General features: G+C 43.0%; 2 protein-coding genes across 3 annotated transcripts in view; one reads left to right on the top strand and one right to left on the bottom strand.

Moving 5' to 3' along the window:
• The window catches only part of dzip1l (DAZ interacting zinc finger protein 1-like), a 128,501-nt gene that overhangs the window by 73,592 nt on the left and 31,321 nt on the right, over positions 1–23,588 (top strand). The window lies entirely within an intron of this gene.
• LOC144694127 (claudin-18-like) lies at positions 1,724–21,875 on the bottom strand. The gene is made up of 5 exons (XM_078564483.1): positions 21,656–21,875; positions 8,337–8,501; positions 6,672–6,777; positions 4,987–5,097; positions 1,724–1,925 (listed from the first exon to the last, which is right to left on the bottom strand). The coding sequence occupies exons 1-5, from the start codon at positions 21,873–21,875 to the stop codon at positions 1,724–1,726; spliced, it is 804 nt and encodes a 267-aa protein (XP_078420609.1).

The following is a 23,588-nucleotide window of genomic DNA, read 5'->3' as shown; positions in this document are numbered from 1 at the left end:
AAAGTACACGCAACAATTTTTAAAAAAAACCACAAAGTGTTTACATCCTACTTAACCTCAGGGTGAGATTGTGAAATCTTGCTGTTTTGTGACTCTGTTGCAATGAAATTCAAAAATAAACAATTAAGAAATAAAACACCAATCCATGTGCTAATTGAGGGGAAAGACAATAAATGTTGGATTAGCTCTGCAATCAAGCTATGTATTCATGCCCTCTTAAAATCGGTGTTTTGAATTATCAAGGCACCAAAAATACTCTAGTCAGTCCCAAGATTGAAGTCCCCTGCTTGTCTGATGATTGAACACATCCTTCTCCACTCGCCCCCTCTATTGTTCATTGGCGCTAACATTCTTGCCCTTCGCTCATACCCCCACTTGCGTGATGGCTATTCCCTACTTTAATTGGTGAGAACAACCTTGGTCCAGCCGTGACACCTTGCTTGAGAACAAGCACTGAAGAAGAGGTGAAATTGGGAAGGGTATTGGACTGAACGGGTTGGGAGTAGCCAAAGCCAACATCAGGCAGATGTTCACGTAAACATGTTTGAATGCAGGTGAAATGGAAGTGATATTTCAAATGACCTGCAAGGAAAGGGGTATTCTTGGAGACTTTGAGACAGGAAGATCTTGGCGATGTGGACCAAGGGAGGGAGGGGTGAAGAGCAAGTTCAAAACTGAAAAAAACATTTTGGCATCAACTCAAGGCAAGTGCTACATTTGAACATTACTGAATCTGGACAAAGAATCACATTTGTGCTACATTTTCCAGGTTCTCTCCCCTTGTTACTTGTGTGTGGGAATGCTGGAGAAAGAATGAGGAGGATTCTCCTGCTCTCTGTTATTCGCCTGTTCAATGATTACACAGTGAAGGTCAAAAACTTGACAGCTTGGAGACACTGATAGTTCCAGCTCATTCCTATCCAACCTGCTGCCCTGGGCACTATCCAGTTTGAGAAGGTGAAACAGTCCAGACTCTGCATCAACACCAATTAATGGCAGTTGCTCATTGAGCTGACAGAACAGAGAAACAGGAGAAACTGGTTTGGTCCAATAATTCCAACCTTTTTTGGTTAAATCATTCCCACTGATCTGCCCCTCAACATGTTCCTTATCCCTCACCCTGTTGTTTCTTGAACCCATTTATTCTGCTTGCTCCACTGGTTACTGAGACCATATCCCGTATCTTTTGGGTGTGAAAAGTTCTGTCTAATTTCTCGTTTCCATATCATGGTGTTTGAGGATGCATTAGAATGGTTCAGGGACATTCCTATTCCCTGCTATGGGAGATATGAGTGAGTATGTTGGTCAGAGCGGGATTCAAACTTGGGCTGGTGGCCATGGGAGTAAAATTCAACTTCAGTGGGGGAACAAAAGGGTGGTAGTGTGTTTGTCTGCACATTAAATGCTCTACCTAATTTTTCTCTGCATTGATGGGCAGCTGTTGTCCTGTTGTCCACTTTGAACCCCCGCTGAGGTTGGATTTTGAATGCCCCTCTCATGCGCAGTCACTGTAGTAATTGGGCTGGGGCCTGTCACTCTAATCAATTGATTGCACCTTGTAAGATTCTGACTGATCACCTTTATTAACATCTAATCTATGTGGAAGAGTGACTGGTTAGGAATATGAGTTGCACAAATGTATCCCAGAATGATGTTTAAGAAATGAAATCCTGGCTGCATTTCAGAATCTCACCCTGAGGTTGCTCCGATGAAACCAGCAAGTTTACACGTAATCGTATTTCGTGGACGTGCCATGTTTGAAGTCCTCATTGGCGTTTCGGTTGTAGATGGACTTCTTCGATTCAATGTCATCAGGATAGTTCTTCCTAACTTGGGTCATTTCTGTGTCGTTGTGTGTGCTGGCTTTGTAGCCTGTCTTGTAGGGAACCCCGCGGCTTGGGACTTTGTAGATGGTGGAATTGTACCTGCACAAAATGATGACCTGTTTTAATAGGCAGCTCTTTCTGATCTTTGCCTCTCTCGAAGCTCTGAGCATTGTTAAATCCAAAACTCAACCTCAATTAAGTTCTCATGTCCTGTTTCACCCCCTCCAGTTTACTCTCACCCCCTCCTACCACTAGCATTTCACCCAAGCAACCATTCTCCCTGCGTATGTAGATTCCTTCATGGGGTAAGGCATCAGAGCTGACCTCATTCCTGTCTCCAGATAGTGTCTGTGCCTGTGCAGGCTCCAACAGGATCACTGTGCAGTCAACAGGACTAATAAGGCTGATTTGCCAACTGGGTAGCCCAAAGGTGTTGAGGCTAATTGGAGCGCTCCAAATGCCTTTTTATCTGTGGTCAGCTGATTAAGGGATTGAACCTAGAATATTTATATTAATTGATGTGGGTTTGCATCCTTTCCAGCTTGTGTACATAGTTAGCATCTTGTGTTACTGACTGTATCTCTACTGATGTTAATCCAACTTCCTCACAGTGTCACTCAGTAACCTCTCTCCCCTAGTACCCTGTGTGCCTGACTGTATCTGTACTGATGTTAATCCATCTCCTTCACACAAATGGACTCTTAACTCGGGGAGCATGGTTTCCTGTGAACAGTTAGTGTAAGTGACTTCAGGAGGACCTGGACAGGTTAATAAAATGGGCAGATAGATTTAAAATGAAATATAATGTGGATGAATAGGAGGCGGTACATTTTGGGAGTTTGCACTAACTGATCAAACTTAAACATATTCGAGAAGCTGAGAGACTCAGATACCCTGATCTTTGAAAGCGAGAGGACAGGTTGATAAAGCTATTTTTGAAGAAAAAGCAAATAGGATCCTACCTTTTGCAAATACAGGTGTGGAATACAAAAGTTAAGATATTTTTGGCACCTTATGTTAGGATGGAAGGAAATCAAGAGCATGGAGAGGGTTTTGAGGAGATTCACCACTGTGGATTAGAGGTTTCAATTGTGAAAAAAGATTGGAAAAACTGGGGTTATTTTCATTGGAGCAAAAGGGGTTAAGAGGAGGTGTAATATTGTTGTTCAAAGTTCTGAAAGATTTTGATAAGTCAGGTCGTGCATTGGTGACCAGAGAATAAAACTTTAGGAGCATTGCCAAAGAGAAGGAGAGGAGAGGTTGGAAGAAATTATTTTACACAAAGCATTGACAGACCATGGAAGATAGCAGAGACAGTGGCGGAAGCAGAATCCATAATGTTGCCTTTTAAAAGAGAAATGGATAATTTTTTTGAAGAAAGAACATTGGAAAGAGTCTGGACAAAGATTTAGAACCTTTGGTGACAGCACAGAAGGAGGTTATTTGACTAAGCAACTCTGTGCTGGCTCATTGTTGGAACATCCATAGCCAATCCTATTGTCTCCCCATAGCTTTGTTTCTTGTCTCAGTTGTCTCATGTCTGAGCCGGAGGGTTGTGGGTTCCAGGGCCACTGAAGGCTTGAGCATAACTTCTAGTTGTACATAGTCAGCAAGTTCTGAGATTGTGCTTCTTAAACCCATATCCAAATCACCTGCAAGTGTACCAGCATTGGCCCCTGAGATACATGACTCCTGAGCCTTCTCCAGTTCAAAGGGCACATGGGCCTATTAGTGGATGTCTCATTCAGAGACTCAGCACAGATGCAATGGGCCAAATGGCTTCCTTCTGCACTATATTAAATTATATGAGCATCCTAGTTGCTAAGTGTATCTCTGCTCCTATTAACTTGGTTTCTTCATGTTCTCAAGCACAGTATCTCCTCCCAGCAAGTTCTTGCAAAATAATATTATCAACGTGCACCATTCAGACAATGTTGGTGGAGAAAATAGCGATAGGGAAAGCAATGAGATAATTGTTGAATGTCACACTGCTGCTATTTATGTTTACTCTTATTGTTGATTTTTGTTAACCAGAAATGTTGAGGGATATGAGGCAAAGGTGGGTACAGGGAGTTTAGTCACAGATTAGCCATGATCTTGCTGAATGGCATGGAACAAGCTTGAGGGGCTAAATATGTTGAAAATTCTAAGGAAAGGGCCAAGATACTTAGAGCAGGATGCAAGCAGGGTTGAAAAGAGGAGGGTGGAAGATTAAAGGGACCTTGGATTTTAAAAGTCAATAAATTGTGGAAGGAAGAGAAGACATGGGAGTTCCAACATTTTGGAGTTCCACCCTTTTTAAAAATTCTTTCATTGGATGTGGGAGTCACTGGCTAGGCCAGCATTTATTGCCTACCCCTAATTGCCCCCTGAGCAGATGGTGATGAGCTGCTTTCTTGAACCGTTGCAATCCCTGTGGTGTAGGTACAACCACAGTGCTGTTCGGAAGGGAGTTCCAGGATTTTGACCCAGCGACAGTGAAGGAACGGCGATATATTTCCAAGTCAGGATGGTGTGTGAATTGGAGGGTAACTTCCAGGTGGTGGTGTTCCCATGTGCCTGTTGCCCTTGTTCTTCTAGATGGTAGAGAACTCAGGTTTGGAAGGTGCAGTCGAAGGAGGCTTGGCGAGTTTCTGCAGTGCATCTTGTAGATGGTATACACTATTGCCACTGTGCATCGTTGGTGGAAAGAATGAATGTTTAAGGTGCCAATGGGGTGCCAATCAAGCAGGCTGCTTTTGAGTCTTAGTGTTAACACAGTAAAGATGTAGAGGGCAACACACTTGAGCTCAGAAGAAACATGAAAGGAACACTATCAATGGTAGTGTACATTTGGAAAATCATTTGAAAATAATTCTTATTTGATCTTAGTGATATTTTCCCTGTCCTCAGCAGAACAAACTGAGAAAAGGAAGTTGAAACAATGAAAGAGAGAATATGGACTACAAATGGTTAGCTTTAATTTTTGGATCCCTCTTTGTGCTGCAAATGCTCCACTCAGAACATCTCAAGGAAGTCAGGAAAATCTTGAGGCAGAACAAGTGGAGACTATAGAAGTTCCTGTGCCTTGTGCTGTAGATTTGAGTGATGATTGACATTAATGGCCATTGATTTCCCTCTCTATAATTTATAGCTGTATTCTGAACACCCAGTTACTCACCGAGCCTCCTCAGGTACCAAACCTCTACACGCGAAGCACATCACTGCCCCGCCGATAACTAGCAGGCCTCCAGACACCCAGCCCACAAACAAGGCAGCGCCAAGCGAGAACCTGTAAAGAACAATGACCTTGTTAGTCCAAAAACTATCGCCACATTATAAAATCATAGAATAGTTACGGCATAGAATGGGGTCTTTCGACATTTCATGTCCGTGCAGGCTCTCTGCAAGGGCACTTCAGCTAGTTCCCCTCCCCACTCCTTTCCCACAGCCCTGCAATTTTTTTCTCTTCAGATAATTATGTAATTTACTTTTGAAAGGCACAATTGAACCTTCCTTCACCACACTGTCAGGCAGTGCATTCCCGATCCTTACCACTTGCTGGATTAAAAAAAGGTCTGACCTGATGTTGTGTTTGGTTCTTTTGCTATTCACCTTAAATCGCTGCTTTCTGGTTCTCAACCCTTCCACCAATTGGGAACCATTTCTCCTTATCCTCGCTGTCCAGACCCCTCCTGATTTTGAACACCTCCATCAAATCTCCTCCCAACTTTCTCCAAGGAGAACAACCCTAGCTCCTCCAATCTGTTGACGTAACTGAACATTCCTGGAACCATTCTGGGACATCTTCTCCGTCCCCTTTCCAATGCCTCCACATTCACTGTACTCACTGCACACCTGGGGACTGTACACTCTATAAAAGGAACAGGTGTGTGGATATTTGTCCCATTCAAATTAGGCTGCGATTACAAGTAACAGATGAACAAGCTTTGTATTGAGATTAGAATTAATTTCTTTCTCATCCACCACGTTAGGCTCTGGAACAGGCTTCCAACGCAAGCAATTAGTGGTATGTTGACCAACTCATTAACAAAAGTGCTGTATAGACAATTGTTTGACAAAGAAATTGTTGCTTTCAAGATGAAAGCTTAAATGGAGGTGAGTTATTGTTCTCCAGAACACAATGGGCCCTGTGCTGTTGGATTCTCCGTGGAATTCATTGAGCCAGTGTTGAAACAAATGTGGTTTGTAAGGTTGAATTAGTATTTTGGAGTTTTGTTTGGTTACCCTGAGGGAGATGGGCAGAAATGTCAGAGAACTTTAAGTCCATTACCTATGGTTGCTTCTCTTAGGACCTATAGTAGAGGAGCCAAGACTGTAACGCCATAAATTGTATATGATTCTTTGGGGGAGGGTGGGGAGGGGGCGGGAGAAGCAAATGGCCTTTTTTCAATCCATGCTTGTTATTGTTATAGACGTTGGATAACAATGAGCTGAGCCCATAAGCTGGGCTGTCTTAAGGGAGCACTCCACCAGTGGAGGTGCCGTCGTTTCAATGAAGGGTTAAAACGAGGCCCTACATTTCCTCTTATGGGATGTAAAGAACATTCCGGAAAAGCATTGGAGTTCTCCCCCACCTCTTGGCCAATACATATCCCTTAACCAACATCACTGAAAAGCAGATGAACTGCTCAATCATCTCATTGCTGTTTTTGGGACTCTTCTGTCAAGTTTGCCAACAGTGACCACATTTCAGTGACCGTGAAGCATTTTGGATCTTCCTGAGGATGTGAAAGGTGTTATATAAATGCAAGTTCTTCCCTTTTTCGAATCTAGGGAAAAAGAACAACGAAAACTAATCACACAAAGAGTTTCCAGCTCTTGCGCTATATCCTTGAGTCTTACCTCTGCTGAACTGACCATTGACCCCCAAAAATCGGCATTTCCGTCTCCAAGAAGTTTGTCACCAACATGTTTCCGTAGACTGATACTCCAGCTATGCAGCAGACCCCTGTCCAGGTTTAAACAAAAAGTGTTAGCTGAAGGGGAGCAGAAGTAAGCCTTTACAAATTATTTGTTGGGCTTCAGCTGGAGTATTGTGTCCGATTCTGGGCACCACACTTCAGGAAGGATGGCAAGGCCTTGGAGACGGTGCAGAGCAGATTTACCAGAATGGTACCAGGGATGAGGGGACTTCAGTTATGCGGAGAGACTGGAGAAGCTGGGCTTGTTCTCCTTAGAGCAGAAAAGATTGATGGGAGACTTAATAGAGGTGTTCAAAATCCAAACTGATTCAAATAAGATTTTTCATTTCTGGAGGGGTATATTTATGCTCATCAAAGTTAGTGATATTTGCCCTGGGGAGTAAGACATTTACCTATTTCAGTCAGCTGCTGTGAGCATCAAATGCAGCCTTGTCAGGCACAGTTATAGTCAGCTCCCTCTACACTCTCCCTTGAGGTGTCAGCTGTGGCTCAGTTCATAGCACCCTCACCTTTGAGTCAGAAGGTTGTGGGTTCATGTCCCACTCCAGGACTTTGAACAAAAAAAAAGTCAAGAACTGTGAATGTACTCGAAAGAGTTACACTCTCCCTTCAACGACCTGCCACTAGTGGCAGTGTGGGGGAGGGGCAGAGTGGGGGATGTGTTATGGTTTGACTTCTATTGCTTTTTTCCTGTTGAACAGCCATTGGTTATTAAGGTTCTCGGTGTCATTTGGATTATGCTGAGAAATCGAGGAGAAAGCCTGGAATTCGCTGGCTATACTCTGGACAACACAGGCAAGGAACAGATGATCCAGTTCAAAACCAGATGGGCATTGCCTCTATTGAAACATCAGAATATCACAGAGCTCCTAATTCATATGTTCATATAGGTTATCGGGGTAGGTGGGAATGTGGAGTTGAGGTTGCAATCGGGTCAGCCATGATCTTATTGAATGGTGGAGCAGGCTCGAGGGGCCGAGTGGCCTACTCCTGCTCCTAATTTTTATGTTCGTGCCCCCTAGGTGGTGAAAGCATTTATCATGAGGAATACTAATGCCACAGACAGGCTTGTTTACCAGGCTCCACTCACTCTAACTGATCTTGGGCAGGGCCAAGCTCCAGCTTCAGGATGGGAATGACCCCCATGGGCTGTAGGAGAGGGGAACGTAATCAGCAAGGGATCTAATTTCTGATCACTGGTCACTGCTGTCTCCATGGCCGGAAAAAAAAGATTGTGTGGTTTAGGGTAGGATTGGGCACAGCTATGATGTCCTCCACAGGTGAATACCCCGGCACCTCTTGATGTTGTCTGTTAAGGTGCAATATTACGGAGCTGGAGATTGCTGTGTGACTGAACCCCATCATCTCCCAGGGAAAGAGAAATTCACACCTCTTTGAACTGGTAGAAAGAGAGTGAGGTCTATCGACCGCCTCTAAAGGGATTAAACCTGGAAAGGTTGATTGACTCATTGTCTGTGACCTGTGGGATATGGAGGATGAGAAACAGTGTGTGCTCGCAATTGCTCAATACACGATGAAGGCTCTCCCTTCACATGTGTTTGAAACTCCCGGTGGTGAGCTGTACCTGCGACGATGAACAGGATCCCAGATGTGAGCGTTAAGTTGGCCTTTGTAGCATCATCCGTTGATCCCAGTCGAATGCACTTGAGGGCCAGGATGGAGACTCCCGAGCCAATCAACGCGAGCACGATGGCGACGATCATCAATGCGCGGACTGCCTGGAGCCTGACTGTTGGCAGGAAGTACAGGCGTTAGTCCACCTAACAAGTATAGCGTGCTTCAAACATTGCCCTTCAACCTTTCACTGTGTCCCTGACAGCTTACCTGGCGGAGGTGAGTGCGCAGTGAAACAGATAGCCCAGCAGAGTTGTAACAGCAGACAAAGGAATCATGGGGAGTTGAAGCTGGATAAGGGAGGAGGTGCAAATCACAATTTTTGCGCATCATGTCACACGCCTGATTAGTCAAAGGGGCTGAATGTGGGGCAGAGTGTATAACAGGAAGCTGACTTAATTCCGCCATTTTGCACCCATGCCCAATTTCATCCCCGCTGTCTTTGAAATGACTCAGTGGGTAAACACACTGCCCTTTTGTGTTGCTGACTTATTCAGATCAGGGAGAGCCCAGGTTCACTGTATGGGCCATGCTGAGTTAATGGGTCTCAGTCAGTATGACTGCTCACAATTCCAAAGGACAAAGGCAGCGATGTCATGGGAATGCAATTATCTCCACGTTCCCCTTCAAATCTCACGCTATCCTGCCTCGGGCTCTATCGTGCCATTTCCTATTGTCGCTGGATCGAGATCCTGGAATTCTCCACCACTTAGGGGTACCACTGGCACGAGGATGACAGTGATTAAAAGAGAGATCCATCACTACTTTCTGCGGGCAGCTATGTTTGGACAATAAGTGCAGCCATACCAGAAATGCCTGCATCCCACGAGTGAATGAAACCTGTATGGTGCATTTTGCGTTCTATAGTGTTATATAGCAGGAGTTTTGTAACCACCTGTTACCCATGTGAAGTTTCACTAGCAGCAACCATGGATCATGAATTGGGGTCACAATATTTTTGCCCAGTTTCCAACACAGACTAACATCAGGCAGGGCACTGAGCAGGCAGGTGTGCTTTGCAAACTTCCTTCACACTTGCAGTGTAAAGTGACTGAGGGGAGTGTTATCTAGAGGGCAGGAGCCAGGCAGGATTGGCTAGCAGAGAGGAGAGAGTAGATGAACACTCTGGAGTTTTGCTTGGGCTTTGGGATATATTTATAGTAGAACTTCTCTTTCATATAATCAAATACTACCACAATCATTGCCCATCACATCACTGCAACTTCCTCATGTCTTTCTCACATCTTGCAGTCCTGTGATGCTGGCCTGTACATTTTCCCCCCTCCTTTCACCCAGTCGGTGATGGTGGGACCCTTAGCACCTTAATTCCATTCCATGGGTCACCCTCCCTGAGCTCCATTACAGCTCCAGATTTTTTCTCCTTTTCCAAAAGCCTTTTCAAAACCCATCTTTTCCATCAGGCTTTCCATCTGACTTTTCCCGCTTTGGCTGGACAAGCTTGTTTCCATTTATTATGGTAAAGGCGCTCTATATGGTCAGGTTACTGATCATGGAGCATGCTTGTTTTATGGATTGTGCAGCTCAGTATATTCGCTATATATTCAGATATCAATTTAAACACTAGAGTGTTACAACCAAGGGAGATCTATATCTCTCAAGTGGTAATAGAGTTTAACAGAGAACCATTGCACTGAATGGGTTCAGGGGACAATTGGATGCCTTTCTGGAGAGAAAGGGGGATATTGCTGAAGCAATTCATGGTTATGCTAATTAACTCTCAAAGTGGTTTCCATGGTACTAGTACTTGTGTGGCACCTTAGGACATACTCAGAGCACTTACTGACTATTGATTTACTTACTGAAGTACTGGCATCATTGTTATATAGGCAAACACAGCAGCCAATTTGCACATGGCAAGGCCCTATGGCAAATGAGATGAATTACCAGTGAATTTGTTCTTGGTGATGTTGGTTGAGGGATTGATAGTGACCGGGACACCAGGAGAATTCCCTGCTCCCCTTTGATCAGTGCCAAAATCACCAAAACAGGCATAAAGGGCCTCAATTTAATGTCTCAATGCAATGATGGCACTTTGAACAACACAGCATCTCTTTACTAAAGTGTCAGTGTTGATTCTGTGCTCTAGGCCTGGAATGGGACTTTTAACTCGACTTCCTGACTGAGACGTGAGAGTGCCAACAAGGGAGACAACCTGTAGGGTCGTTTAGTTTTTAGGGCCCCTATGCATGGTGCCTACTAATATAGCAGATAACTCCTGAGACTCAAGCACACAATTTAGACTGACATGTCATTGCAGTACTGAAGGAGCGCTGAGCTGTCGGAGGTACCATCTTTCAGATGAAATGCTTAAGCAAGTTGTGTCAGAACACAGTCCGAGAGGTGGGTTTGCACTATTCCAGCAACACCTGATGTAGGATGACTGCAAGCATAATTAATACTGCATTTAGACCTGAGTTCATATGGCTGGTTCTCAATGTGAGAGTCTAGGCAGTTGGTGGCACCAGCATATTACACATATCACAGGCAGCCCCTAGTGTCTTGCCCAATTGGGCATCCTTCGTTGTGTTAGGCTGGACAGCAATCGGCCGTGGGTAGCTTGGCCAGGGAAGCTAGCATAGCCTAGCCCAATCTTGTCTGCTTACATGGTCTTTGAACTTGGCCTTTAGAAGGACAGGGGCAGCAGACATATGGGAACACCACCACCTCGAAGTTCCCCTCCAAGCCACACACCATCCTGACTTGGAAGTATATCGCTGTTCCTTCACTGTCATTGGATCAAAATCCTGGAACTCTTTTCCTATACCAGTACCGTGGATGTACCAACACCACCTGGACTGCAGCATGTCAAGAAGGCAGCTCATCAGCACCTTTTTAAGTGTATTAGGGATGATTAGAGCAACAAATGCTGGCCTTGCCAGTGACGCCCACATCCCATGTAAAAGTATATTAAAAAATACTTTTCAGCTGGAGCCATTGAACTGCAAACAGGTATGGGATCTTGGCTGACCTTTTCCTCTTCCCTGATCAGGAATGCTATGCCATTTATATTGTTCCTTCCCCATCAGCTGAGGCAAGTAAAGATATCACCTGGAGCTAGATTCCTTCTGGTCCCTGTGGCATCACGTTACACTGAGCTGTTCACATGCCTACAATACCATCAGAGAAGCGAACCAATTGAAATGATAAGGCAGGTTTTAGGGATTTTTCTTTCTAATCACAATTGGAGAGTTTAGGGGTTCAACCCAACCCCAATCATGGCATTTTGTATCAGGGAGTTGAAGGCCAGTCAAAAAGCATAAGCTGAGTCATTTTCTGCAGGTGCAGGTTTTGAGTAAAAACTAGTTTTGACTCCTGCTGTTGTCCCAAGGCATTGTTTCAATGGTTTAATTTTCATTGCAAATGGCTGGAGACAAAATCAGGCTCACATGAACATTTGCTACTTTACATCATGAGGCTGGTTTTCCGGATAGATGGAAAATAGGAGTACATGTGCAGTTGGCAAATGAAGCTCCCTGCTGGGCGCATTCAGGAAATCAGACCTTGTACATAGCATACGAGAGGTACATCCAATGTAATGGGATAGTTTTCTGCTGCTGTGTCTCTTTGTACTCAATACCATCCATTATCAACCATAATGCCATCATCCAGGTGAGTCTGTGACATAAGTTCATGTTGATATTCTCTAATTGTCTGGGTATGTATCAAAATTATAACTTTACTGTATCCCTACACTAAGTTTAAAAAATATACTTTGTAGATTTTATACCTTGGCGTGTCGATTACAACACCAGCTTGCATTAATGTAACACCTTTAATGTAGTAAAATGTTCCAAGGGGCTTCACAGGAGTGTAGTCAGACAAATATTTATACCGAGCTAAAGAAGGAGATACTAAGCCAAGCGGCCAAAAGCTTGATCAAAGAGGTAAGTTTTAAGGCATGTCTTAAAGGAGGCCAGAGAGGCAGAGGAGTTTAGGAAGGGAATTCTAGAGATTAAGGCCTAAACGCTGAATGCACTGCTGGCAGTGATGGAGTGTAAGATGGGGTGGCGGGGGGCTGCTGGTGGGAGCACAAGAGGCCATAGTTAGAGGAACCCAGAATTTACAGAAGGTTTGTAAAATAGCTAATGGATGGAGGTGATGAGCTTGTACAAAAGCCATTGATTATTTTTATATCTGAGGAGGTCGCGTGTCAGCTTTGGCTGTCCTTCAGTAGGGCTGTCCCACTCTCCCTCAGTGCTTCATCGTAATTATCTTCACTCCCATCTTCAAATGGCCTCACTGCTTCCAGCCTCTGTAATTTTCTCCAATCCTCCAACACAATTCAGACCTTTCATCCTTCCAATGACGTTCTGCTGGATCTCCGACCCCCACCTCTGCAGGATCTCCGACCCCCACCTCTGCACTCTATTCCACAATCAGTGGAACAGCCTTCAGCTGTTACCCCCCCACTCACCTTCACAGCCTTCCCCCTAAGCCTCAATTCCTTTTTGCCTTTCTACTTCCTGCCCCGATTCGAAAAGCCTCATCACTGTTTATTTGTTCGTGGTTTTGGACAACTTGGTTCATTTCTCTCCTGCTCCCAGTCACCACTCTGCCCTCTGTCCAGCACTGCAAATGTTTTGTCACGTGTATGGGGCAATGTCAATATAAATTCTTTTGCCTAGGTTACAAAGAATGGCCAAGGTCAGCTGAAGTCTTATGTGTGCTCAATAATTCGCTGCTGACGTTGGCAATATGAAGCCCTCATTCTCTTAACGATACTTTGTTAAACACTTGCCCTAGCGAAACTCAAACAGTGCTTCCATTTCAGTCAAGGTGTATGTTCTAGTATTAGTAAGGTTTGTTGTGGTGTTAGCAGGAGATGTCACAGGATTAGAGTGGTGTACTACTGGATTAACAATGTGTGTCACAGTATTAGTAGGTTTGTGCAGTATTAATAGGATGTGTCATAGAATTAGTAGGGATTGTTGCAGTTTTGAAGGGAAGTCAAAGTTGGAACAAGGAAATGGGCCACTCTGCCCAACAAACCCTTGTTGGTTTTTACCCTTTATGCAAACAATTCATTCTAATCACAGAAAATGCTGGAAAAGCTCAGCAGGTCTGGCAGCATCTGTGGAGAGAGAAACAGAGTTAACATTTTGAGTCCGTATGACCTCTTTAGAACTAAAGAGAAGTAGAAATGTGATGGATATTATACTGTTTAAGAGGGGGTGGATCAGGTGAGCAAAATAGGTCAGGGGTAGGTGGAACCTCAAGTGAGATTGACAAAGATGTCATAGACACAAGACAAAGGGAGTGTTAATTGTAGTGTTAAAGACTAAAGGAGGTGCTGATAGTGGCATAAAGGTAAGATAGAATGTGTTAATAGCAAAACAAGGGCCAGCACTCTGTGAAAGCAAAACATAGAAACAAGTGACAGATGGGCTTGTTAGGGGGGAGTTGAGGAAAAAGGATAAAGAAAAATAAAAACATAAAAATAAAAAATGAATAAATAAAAATGAATAGAAAACAAAAGTGAAAATATAAAAATTGGATTAAAAAAGGGTAAAGATGGATTTTTATTTATTTGTTCATTTTTTAATTTATATATATATTTGATTATTATATTTTTCTTTATTTTATCCTTTTTTAAATCCTTTTTCCCCAACCCCCCCGCAAGGCCATCTGTCACTTGTTTCTATGTTTAGCTTTCACAGAGCGCTGACCCTTGTACGGCTATTAACACTGCTATCTTATCTTTATGCCACTATCAGCACCTTCTTTAACACTACCATTAACACTTCATTTGTCTTGTGTCCATGACACCTTTGTCAATCTCTCCTGATTTCCCACTTACCTCTGACTTTCTATTTTGCTCCACCTGCTCCAACCCCTCTTAAACAGTATAAAACCCATCACATTTCTACTTCTCTTTAGCTCTGAAGAAGAGCCATACGGACTCACAACATTAACTCTGTTTCTCTCTCCACAGATGCTGCCAGACCTGCTTAGTTTTTCCAGCATTTTCTGTTTTTATTTCAGATTTCCAACATCCACAGTATTTTGCTTTTATAATATGATTCTAGTCGCGTCTGCCCACTCTGTTCCTGGATTCCTTCGACCACTTTTCCTTCATGCCACCTTATCCCTTCTAATCATGAATGTTGAACATAATTTTGGCCTCGACCGCTAATCATGGGAGTGAATTTCATGACCTCTCAACTCTTAATGGCGAATTACTTAGCTATGGTTGCCTAGTAGTTATGGATTAGATCAGCAATCCAGACCCTGTGACACATTGTGAAACAGAAATCAATCAATTTGATAATTTCTGGGCTGGCAACAAACAAGTTGACCATAAAAGCTGCGGGATTGTTGTTAAAATCCCAACTGGTTCACTAATGCCTTTCAAGAAAGGAAACTTGTCACCCTTACTGAGCCTAGCTAAAATGTGCAGTTAATCCTTAAATCCCATAGGGTAACTAGGGATGGGCAATAAATACGGCTTTGCCAGCATTGCCTACACCCTGAGAATAATTATATAAGTTTCTCCTGTCTGCTGTTCTACATGTGTTATATTTAATGTGTACTTGACTCCTCAACTAAAGCATTTCTATGCATTGAAGGAAGTGCAAAATATTAGTGAGATGTGTCAATCTTTTAATAAGATTTGTTACAGCATTGGTTGGGTTTGCTGCAATATTAGCAGGATTGTCAGTCTTAATGGTTTGTCTCAGTAATATAGTTTGTCACAGTGTTAGCAAATTTGTCACAGGGTCAGGGCATGTCACAGAACTGGTAGGGTTTGTCACAATATCAGACTATGTTAGGGTTGTGTTCCAAAAAAGAATCATATTGGACTCGAAATGTTAACTCTGTTTCTCTCTCCACGGATGCTGCCAGACCTGCTGAGTTTTTCCAGCACTTTCTGCTTTTATTGTCACAGTTGGGGTTTGCCATGGTATTATTAGGTTATGTTACAATATTGGTGATACGCCTTATTATAAGTAATCATGAGTTTGATAAATAAGCTGCACTCCAGCAGGGAGTTTGTCTCTTGTCAGACAGAGGATGGCAGCAAGGAAGATTGAAAAAAGAGTTGGAGCACTGACAAAACCTTGTTTGACTCCTGTCTTAACCTCAGAGGGGTCTGAAATGGTAAACTATTTAATCTCAGATGACTCCAGTCAAAAACTAAGATCACCCTGATCTCATTCATTGAGCTCCAATGCGCTGATGATGCTGCGGTAAGTGCTGTCAGAAATGGATCTCCAGAGAATCATTCACGTATTTACTGAGCCAAATGGGAAGATGGGACTTACACTCAACATTTAGAAGAGCAAAGGCCTTCATCAATAAACTCCAAGTGCACACATGCCAGTCCCATTGACTAGGATTCATGATGAATGCCTGGAAAATGTGGAACGCTCCCAGTGCCTTGGAAGTTATCTTTCACAGAAGGCTGACATTGATGAAGAAATCCAGAATTGCTTGAAATTTTATGGATTAGGCCTTTGGCCACCTGAGGAAGCGAGTGCTTGAAGATCACGACATCAAAACTGAAACTAAGTTCATGGACTACCATGCGAACATGATCCTTTCCTTAGTGTGCGGGGCTGAAATATGGGCAACTTATAGGAGATATCTCTAAGCGCTGGAGCTATACCATCTATGCTGCCTGCAGAAGATCTTTCACAGTAAGTGGGAGGACAGACAAACCAACATCAGTGTCCTCTCACAAGCAAGCTCCACAAGCATCAAGACTATGTGCCATCAGCTTCGTTGGATTGGTCATATAGCTCGGAGGTCAGATACTAGGCTCCCAAAGCAGGCCTTCTTCTCCCAGCTCAGTCAGGGCAGACACACCAGAGGAGGACAGGAGAAGCACTTCAAGGATGTGCTAAAAGCAACATGAATACAACATTGACACCAACTCCTGGGAGACCATCTCCCTGGACTGAACCAGATGGCGGCAGAGCCTGTGGGAAGGATTTGAGCACTTTGAGAGCCAACAACGACAAAATGAAGAGGAAAAGCGAAAGAGGCAAAAAGAACACACCATGACCCAAGCTGCACGACCAGACATCTCCCCATGTGTCACAAGGTCTGCGGATCCTAAATCGGCCTCATCAGCTATCTTCAGACTTGTGGAAGACAAATCATCCTCACTAGTGAGGGATAGCCAAAAAGTGATAGTGGGGTGTCTTGCCCCTGGAGAGTGCTCTTTCTTTATATATCACTTATAACACACTGTTGTATTTCAAGTAGGGCTGGGACAAGGCAAACTACTAACCCTTGAATACAATAGCCTTGCTTCAGGCTAAACCTGGGAGCCCAAAATACTTGAAAGACACAAGAACAAATAGGTGTACTTAGCTAAGGCTTGTGGCATTCACAATAGAATGCACCATTCCAGAGAACTTTAAGCTAATTTTTTCTTTCATAAATATCATAATCTGTATAAGAAAATGACTTTGAGATGAACAGTTATAATGTTTGTTGCCTTCATTAGATGCTATTTAATTCAGCTTGACAAGGTGATGAGTTGCTGATCTCTTTGACATTTCTGGTGTTTAGCTTTTTTCTCTAAGTTGTTCATCAGTTTCAATTTCCATACTCACAAATCCTTACACCTCATTTTAAAATTTGCAGTATTATTTCTATAGGCTTTTCTTCATACAAAGAGAAGTGGAAATCTGGAACTCTCTTCCCCAAAAAACTGTCGAAGGACAATTGAAAACCTCAAATCTGAGATCGATAGGTTTTTGTTAGGCAAGGATATTATGGAACCAGGGCAGTTAGTAGATGGAGTTAAGACACACATCTGTTGCTGCTTGTAGCCACTCCTACCAGGAGATCTGCTGTCATGGTATGCCACGCGCATATGTCTTGAGCCATCCTCACACATCCATTGTAGCTCGTCTGCAGCTACTCTGTGACATCCGTCATCCAACCACGCCTAGATCGACCCCTCTTTCTGCTGCCCTCCACTTTGCCCTCTAGGAGAGATCTCTGTAGCCTTTCAGCTCTGATCAAATGGTCAAAATGCTGACATTTTCTTTTCTGGATGTGGTTTTTCAGACTTCTTTTTGCTTTTGCAATATCAAGCACCTCTTCATTTGTCTTATGGTCTGTATATGGAATTTTTAGCATTCGTCTTAGCATCCACATTTCAAAGACCTCTATTTTATTCCACAAATCCTTACTGATTGCCCAGGTTTCTGAGACAGACAGGAAAGTGGATAGAACATAGAATCTTTTGAGCTTTTTCCTGTTACAAGCTAGAGTTTTATTGTAGTTAACATATCCTTCATGTTCACAAAATTACTTCTGGCTATCTCTAACCTAACTTCTGCATCACCTCTACCATCTTCTGTTATCACTTATCCTAAGTAGACAAACTTATCTACTTGTTCCAGTGTGATGCCATCAACTTCAATCTTCACTCAAGTTTTTTCTCATGTATTCCTTCTAGTTACCATTGTTTTTTTTATCTTTTTGGAATTCATACTTGATCCATATTCTAAACTTCTAGATTTTACTTGATCTACGATATTTTGTAGAGCAGCTTCTGATTCTGTAAGTAGCGCTGTGTAGTCAGAGTACTGCACGTTTGTTATGTTCTTGCTTCCAATTTTTATCCCTGGAAGTATCTCTGATTCTCTGAATATTAGTTCTGTGTACAGATTGAATAATCTTGGCAACAGTACACAGCCTTGTAGTACTCCATCTCTTCACTTGAAACATATCCAATTGTCTATCATCTAGCCTGATGCTTGCTATTTGGTCCCAATACAGGCTCTGGATAAATCTCACATCTTTACTGTCAATGTCACATTTTAGCAACATGTCTGTTAGCTTTTGGCGATAAACACAATCAAATGCTTTTTCCTAGTCTATGAAGCATATGTGAATGCTTTTATAAAGGCAAAATACTGCGGATGCTGGAAATCTGAAACAAAAACAAAAAATGCTAGAAAAACTCAGCAGGTCTGACAGCATCTGTGGAGAGAAAGACAGAGTTAACGTTTCGAGTCCTTATGACTCCTCTTCAGAGCTAAGGGGAGTAGAAATGTGGTGAAATATATACTGTTTAAGGGGGGCGGAACAGGTGAAGCTGGACAGAAGGCTAGCGATAGGTGGAGGCAAAGGAGAGATAGTGAAAGATGTCATAAACAAAAGGTCAAAGCGTTGTTAATAGTGGTGGCACTGGCTAAAGGAGATGCTAATGGTGATATTAAGAGTGGAAAGCAGAATGTGATAATGGCAGGACCAGGGTAAGCACTCTGGAAAGTGACAGATGGCCCTAGTGGGGGGAGGGGAGGGAACAGTGGCGGGAAAAAAGATCGAAAGGGCTAAAAGCTGGGGATAAAACAATGAATAAAAATGGAAATAAATTTAAAAAATAATAATAATGAAAATAAGTGAGAAAAGAAATAAATAAATAAAATGAAAATGAATAAGAAAAAAGAGGGAGGATCAAAAAGGGGTGGGGATGGAGGAGAGAGTTCATGGTCTGAAGTTGTTGTACTCAAACATTCTGTGAACTTGACACAGTCATGACGCCTAGTAAGGCAATGTGGCCAGTCACCTGTGAAGACTCTTGGACCTCACAGTATAAGCCCCATAGTTCATCAAGAAAAGTCATAGTTGAAGAGTAGGTGAGGAGGTTGGAGCCCCTGCGCCTCAGCCTGTTGTAAATAGAGGCAGGGAAGGAGAAGTCCTTGCCCAATGAAGTAACCAACAGATTTTAGACAAAGTTGACCTAAACTCAAGAGAGATCAGCTTCTGCAGCTGTTGCACTCAATGAAAGAGGTAACTTCTTGGGAATAGGAACATGGAATATAAGGACTTTATATCAGGTGGGAAAGCTTGTTAACCACATACAGGTATAAAAACAGGAAATGCTAGAAAACCTCAGCAGATCTGACAGCGCCTGTGGAGAAGGAAACAGAGTTAACGTTTTGAGTCTTCAGAGCCATACAGGGTCATACAGACTTGTAATTTAACGCTGTTACTCTCTCCACAGATGCTGTCAGACCTGCTGAGATTTTCCAGCATTTTCTGTTTTTATTTCAGATTTCCAGCATCCGCATTATTTTGCTTTTAACCACATACAGGTAATGGATAGATACTGTAGTGAACTTGTTAGGACTTGCAGAAGCAAGATGGTTAGAATCTGGTCAGATGGAAAGAAGAATTATGTGCTTTACTTCTTGGGAAATGAGAAACGTAGAAATGGAGTAGAAATCCTCGTAAACATACGATACAAGAGATCAGTTCAAGGTTACAGGCCAATCTCAGAGTGATCATGATTAAGGTTGAAGGAAGACCTTTTGATGTGGTTGTCATACAAGTTTGTCCTGACACAAGAGCACAGTGCACAGGAAATAGATGCATTTTATGGCGACATCCTGAAGTGTTAAGATCAAGTTAAATCAATGCTTGTGGTAATTGTAATGGTCACTTAAATGTTAAAATTTGTGAAGAACATCAGGAGCACATGTCAGTCAAGATGAGAGGAGAGGAACTGATACAATTTTGTCAAGAAAATGATCTGACGGTGGCAAATGCCTTTTAGCAACCAAAAGGAAGACTGTACACTTGGAGAAGTCAGGCAATGTGTATAGAAATCAAATAGATTACGTGATGGTGAAACAACATTTTAGAAACAGTATAAAGAACATTCATACATATTCCGGCACTGATATAAATTCAGAACATTATCTCCTTGAGGCAAAAATTAAGTTGAAACTGAAAATACGAAAAATAGCCCAGATCAGCCATGATTTAATTGAGTGGTGGAACAGGCTTGAGGGGCTGAATGGCCGACACCTGTTTCTAAGTTCTCTATATCTTGCTCACTTTTCAAGATTAACAGTTTGCCAACAAAAAGTACCAGCTATAGCCAACCAAGTCAAGAAGGAACGTATGTTTATATAGTGCTTTTCACGTTATCAGGATTTTTTAAACCCTTTTCAGTCAATGAAGTGCTTTTGAAGTGTAGTAGCGATTGTAATGGAGGGAAACTTGTGCACAGTAAGGTCCACAAAAGGCAATGAGATAAGTAACCAGATAATCTATTTATTTTAGCAATGTTGCTTGAGGTATAAATTGTTGACCTGAACACCGGAAGAACCCCCCCCAAGACTTTGTTCATGCACTTGAGAGGGCAGATAGAATCTCAGTTAGATGCAAAAACAGAAAATTCTGGAAAAACTCAGCAGGTCCGGCAGCACCCATGGAGAGAGTAACAGAGCCAACGCCCCGAGTCTGTATGACTCTTCGTCGGAGCTCTGGGGAAGGACTAGGGGCGTTGGCTCTGTTTCTCTCTTCATGGGTGCTGCCGGACCTGCTGAGTTTTTCCGGCAGTTTCTGTTTTTGTTTCAGATTTCCAGCGTCTGCAGTATTTCGCTTTTATCTCAGTTTAATGGCTCCCCTGAAAGCCGGGACCTTCGACAGTGCCTCCGCTCCCTCAGCACTTCACTGAGAGGCCAAACTAGATTATGTATTTAAACCTGGGAGTGAGGCTTGAACCTATAACTTTCTGTCTCAGGAGCCAGAGTGCTATTGCTGAGCCATAACTGATTCTCTACAACAGAAAGGTAGTCATCCTATTAGCACGTACAAAAAAATCTGAGTTCAGAAAAGGCTGTTTCGTTCACCAAAACCCATCTCTTGGTTCATTACTCCGCCATCAAAACCAATCTTTTGTGCATAGCAACTCCCCCAATGCAGCCCATTCTTTAAATTGACATTCCCATGTCAGCCCACCCCTTAAGTACATTAACACACCCATCGATACCTATCCCACTGGTACATTAATTCTTCCATCAAAACCCATCCCATGAATACAGTAAATCTCCCCTTGAAGTCTATTTCTTTAATAAGTTAACATTGCCATTGAAGCCTCCAGTATATTCCTCTAGTGTATTAACTTGCCCATTAAAACCTATTCCTCTAGCACGTTAATTTTCCCATCATTGCATCTAATTTTGCTTTCAGTAACTCTAATCATTTTGCCTTTAATATTTTGCCTAGTTGATTATGGCAGACATTTATCATGAAGCAGTTTTGACAAGAAATATTTGAAAGAATCGAGCCACTTTGTGTCAAAGGAGGTTTTAAAGAACTTTTATGCCTTGCAAGAGATGGAATATATTCAGAGCTGTATTAATAAAACATGTAGATGCACAACTTTAAGTGCAATATGGTTTGTTTTAGAAATGCAGAAAGTGTCGTCGGGACAGACCCCTCTGTTTCACGCTGCCTGCCCATTTCCAAATGCATTTGTCCACTTGTTCCTACCTGGGAGCCCCAGGACTGTATAAAAGGGGCGACATTCCGTGAAGCCCGATGTCTGCTGCAGGCACATTTTCCAAAGACCCATGTATTTGTATACTGAAGTCACCAGGTCCTGGGCCAAGTCCTGCGTGCTCCATTGGTTCAAAGCAGTGGCAACGATGGTCCCGGCAAAGCCTAGAGTAGAGACGCCGAAGCCCAGGCACTGGAACATTGTGGTGGCCATGGTTTTTACAGCGAGTCTCTCAGCGGCAGCAAATGCAACACGTCTGAACAGGCGGTCCACCGTCGATCAAATGACCTGGTACCCTGCATTCCCTATAAATGTAACCAGTGTGACTGTGAAACTTGTCAGCATCGAATCAGTGAGTCACCTGTTTGTTTAAATTGTTTTCATTAGATAGACGGTGAAACTTAGACCAATTCTGCTGATCTATGAAGCTTTTCTTTTGTTATTAGGAAAATCCAGCTCTCTTACTCACTTTGTCTTTTGTGGGCAAAACTATGATAGATTATTGAAAGATTGTGCGTCAATGCACAGTGCACTACAGGAACTCACTAAGCTTCCTGAGGCAGCACCTTCTAAACCCACAACCACTACCATCTAGAAGGACAAGGGCAGCAGATAGATGGGAACACCACCACCTGGAAGTTCCCCCTCCAAGTCACACACCATCCTGACTTGGAAATATATCGCCGTTCCTTCACTATCGCTGGGTCAAAATCCTGGAACTCCCTTCCTAACAGCACTGTAGCTGCACCTACACCACAAGGACTGCAGCAGTTCAAGAAGGCAGCTCATCACTACCTTCTCAAGGGCAACTAGGGATGGGCAATAAATGCTGGCCCAGCCAGTGAAGCCCATATTCTGTGAATGAATTAAAAAAATGATGGCTCACCCTTGCCTCTGAGCCAGAGGTTTGTGGGTTTGAATCCTGTTCTAGAGACTTGAGTCAAAAATCCAGGTTGACTCTCCAGTTCACCACAAAGGGAGTGCTGCACTGTTGCAGGAACCATATCTTGAATGAGACCTTAAAAAACCATGACCCTATCTAGCCCCTCAGGTGGACAGCGTAAAAGATCCCGAGCACTGTTTGAAGAAGAGCAGGGCAGTTCTTCTGGTGTCATTACCAACATTTATCTCTCATCTAACACTCCTAGACTTGATAATCTAGTCATATAGTTCGTTACTATTATTGGATGTTGCAAAGTACAAATTGGCTGCTGTGGTTTGTAGCCAATTTGGCTACAAATTGACGGTAGTGTAGTGGTATTGTCACCAGACCAATAATCCAGAGACCCTGGGAAATGCTCCAGGGATCTGGGATCAAATCCTGCCATGGCAAATGGTAGAATTTGAATTCAATAAAAAACCTGGAATTAAAAGTCTAATGATGACCAGGAAGCCATTGTTGATTGTCGTAAAAACCCATCTTGTTCACTCATTTAGGGAAGGAAATTTGCCGCCTTACCTGGTCTGGCGTACCATGTGGTTAACTCTTAAATGCCCTCTGAAATGGCCTAGTAAACCACTCAGTTCTCAAGGACAATTAGCCAGTGACGCCCCAAAAACGAATGAAGAGAAAATAACGTTTGCAATTCTCCAGTCCCCTGGCACCACCCTTGTCTAAAGAAGACTGGAAGATTATCAGATTGTGCCAAGTCATCTCACTGCACCCACCTTGTGCCCAACCATGTCATTTTGCGCAGTAATCCCCTTGTGTGCATTCACCTTACTATGCCAGGCATCTCATTGTGACCAGCCCTTCCATCATGCCAGCCATTTCATTGTACCAATTTTTCTTTGTCTCCGCAATCTCATTTAATCCATCATCTCATTGTTGCTCGGCATCTTAATGCATCCAGGTATCTCATTTTGAGCAGTCAGCCTCCTTGTAACCAGCCTGCTCACAGTGTCCTGCCATCTCACAGTGTCCGG

This window comes from Cetorhinus maximus, chromosome 19 (genome assembly GCF_964194155.1).
Source record: "Cetorhinus maximus chromosome 19, sCetMax3.hap1.1, whole genome shotgun sequence".
Lineage (NCBI taxonomy): Eukaryota > Metazoa > Chordata > Chondrichthyes > Lamniformes > Cetorhinidae > Cetorhinus > Cetorhinus maximus.
This window is presented reverse-complemented; position numbering and strand designations above follow the sequence as displayed.

Excerpts from the sequence above, each read along its gene's own strand:
- LOC144694127 (XM_078564483.1), bottom strand. The coding sequence starts at position 21,875 with ATGGCCACCACAATGTTCCAGTGCCTGGGCTTCGGCGTCTCTACTCTA. Across the intron at positions 8,502-21,655 it reads TACAGTCCTGGGGCTCCCAG|TCAGGCTCCAGGCAGTCCGC; the intron begins GTAGGAACAAGT and ends TCCTGCCAACAG. Across the intron at positions 1,926-4,986 it reads TTGGTACCTGAGGAGGCTCG|GTACAATTCCACCATCTACA; the intron begins GTGAGTAACTGG and ends CATTTTGTGCAG.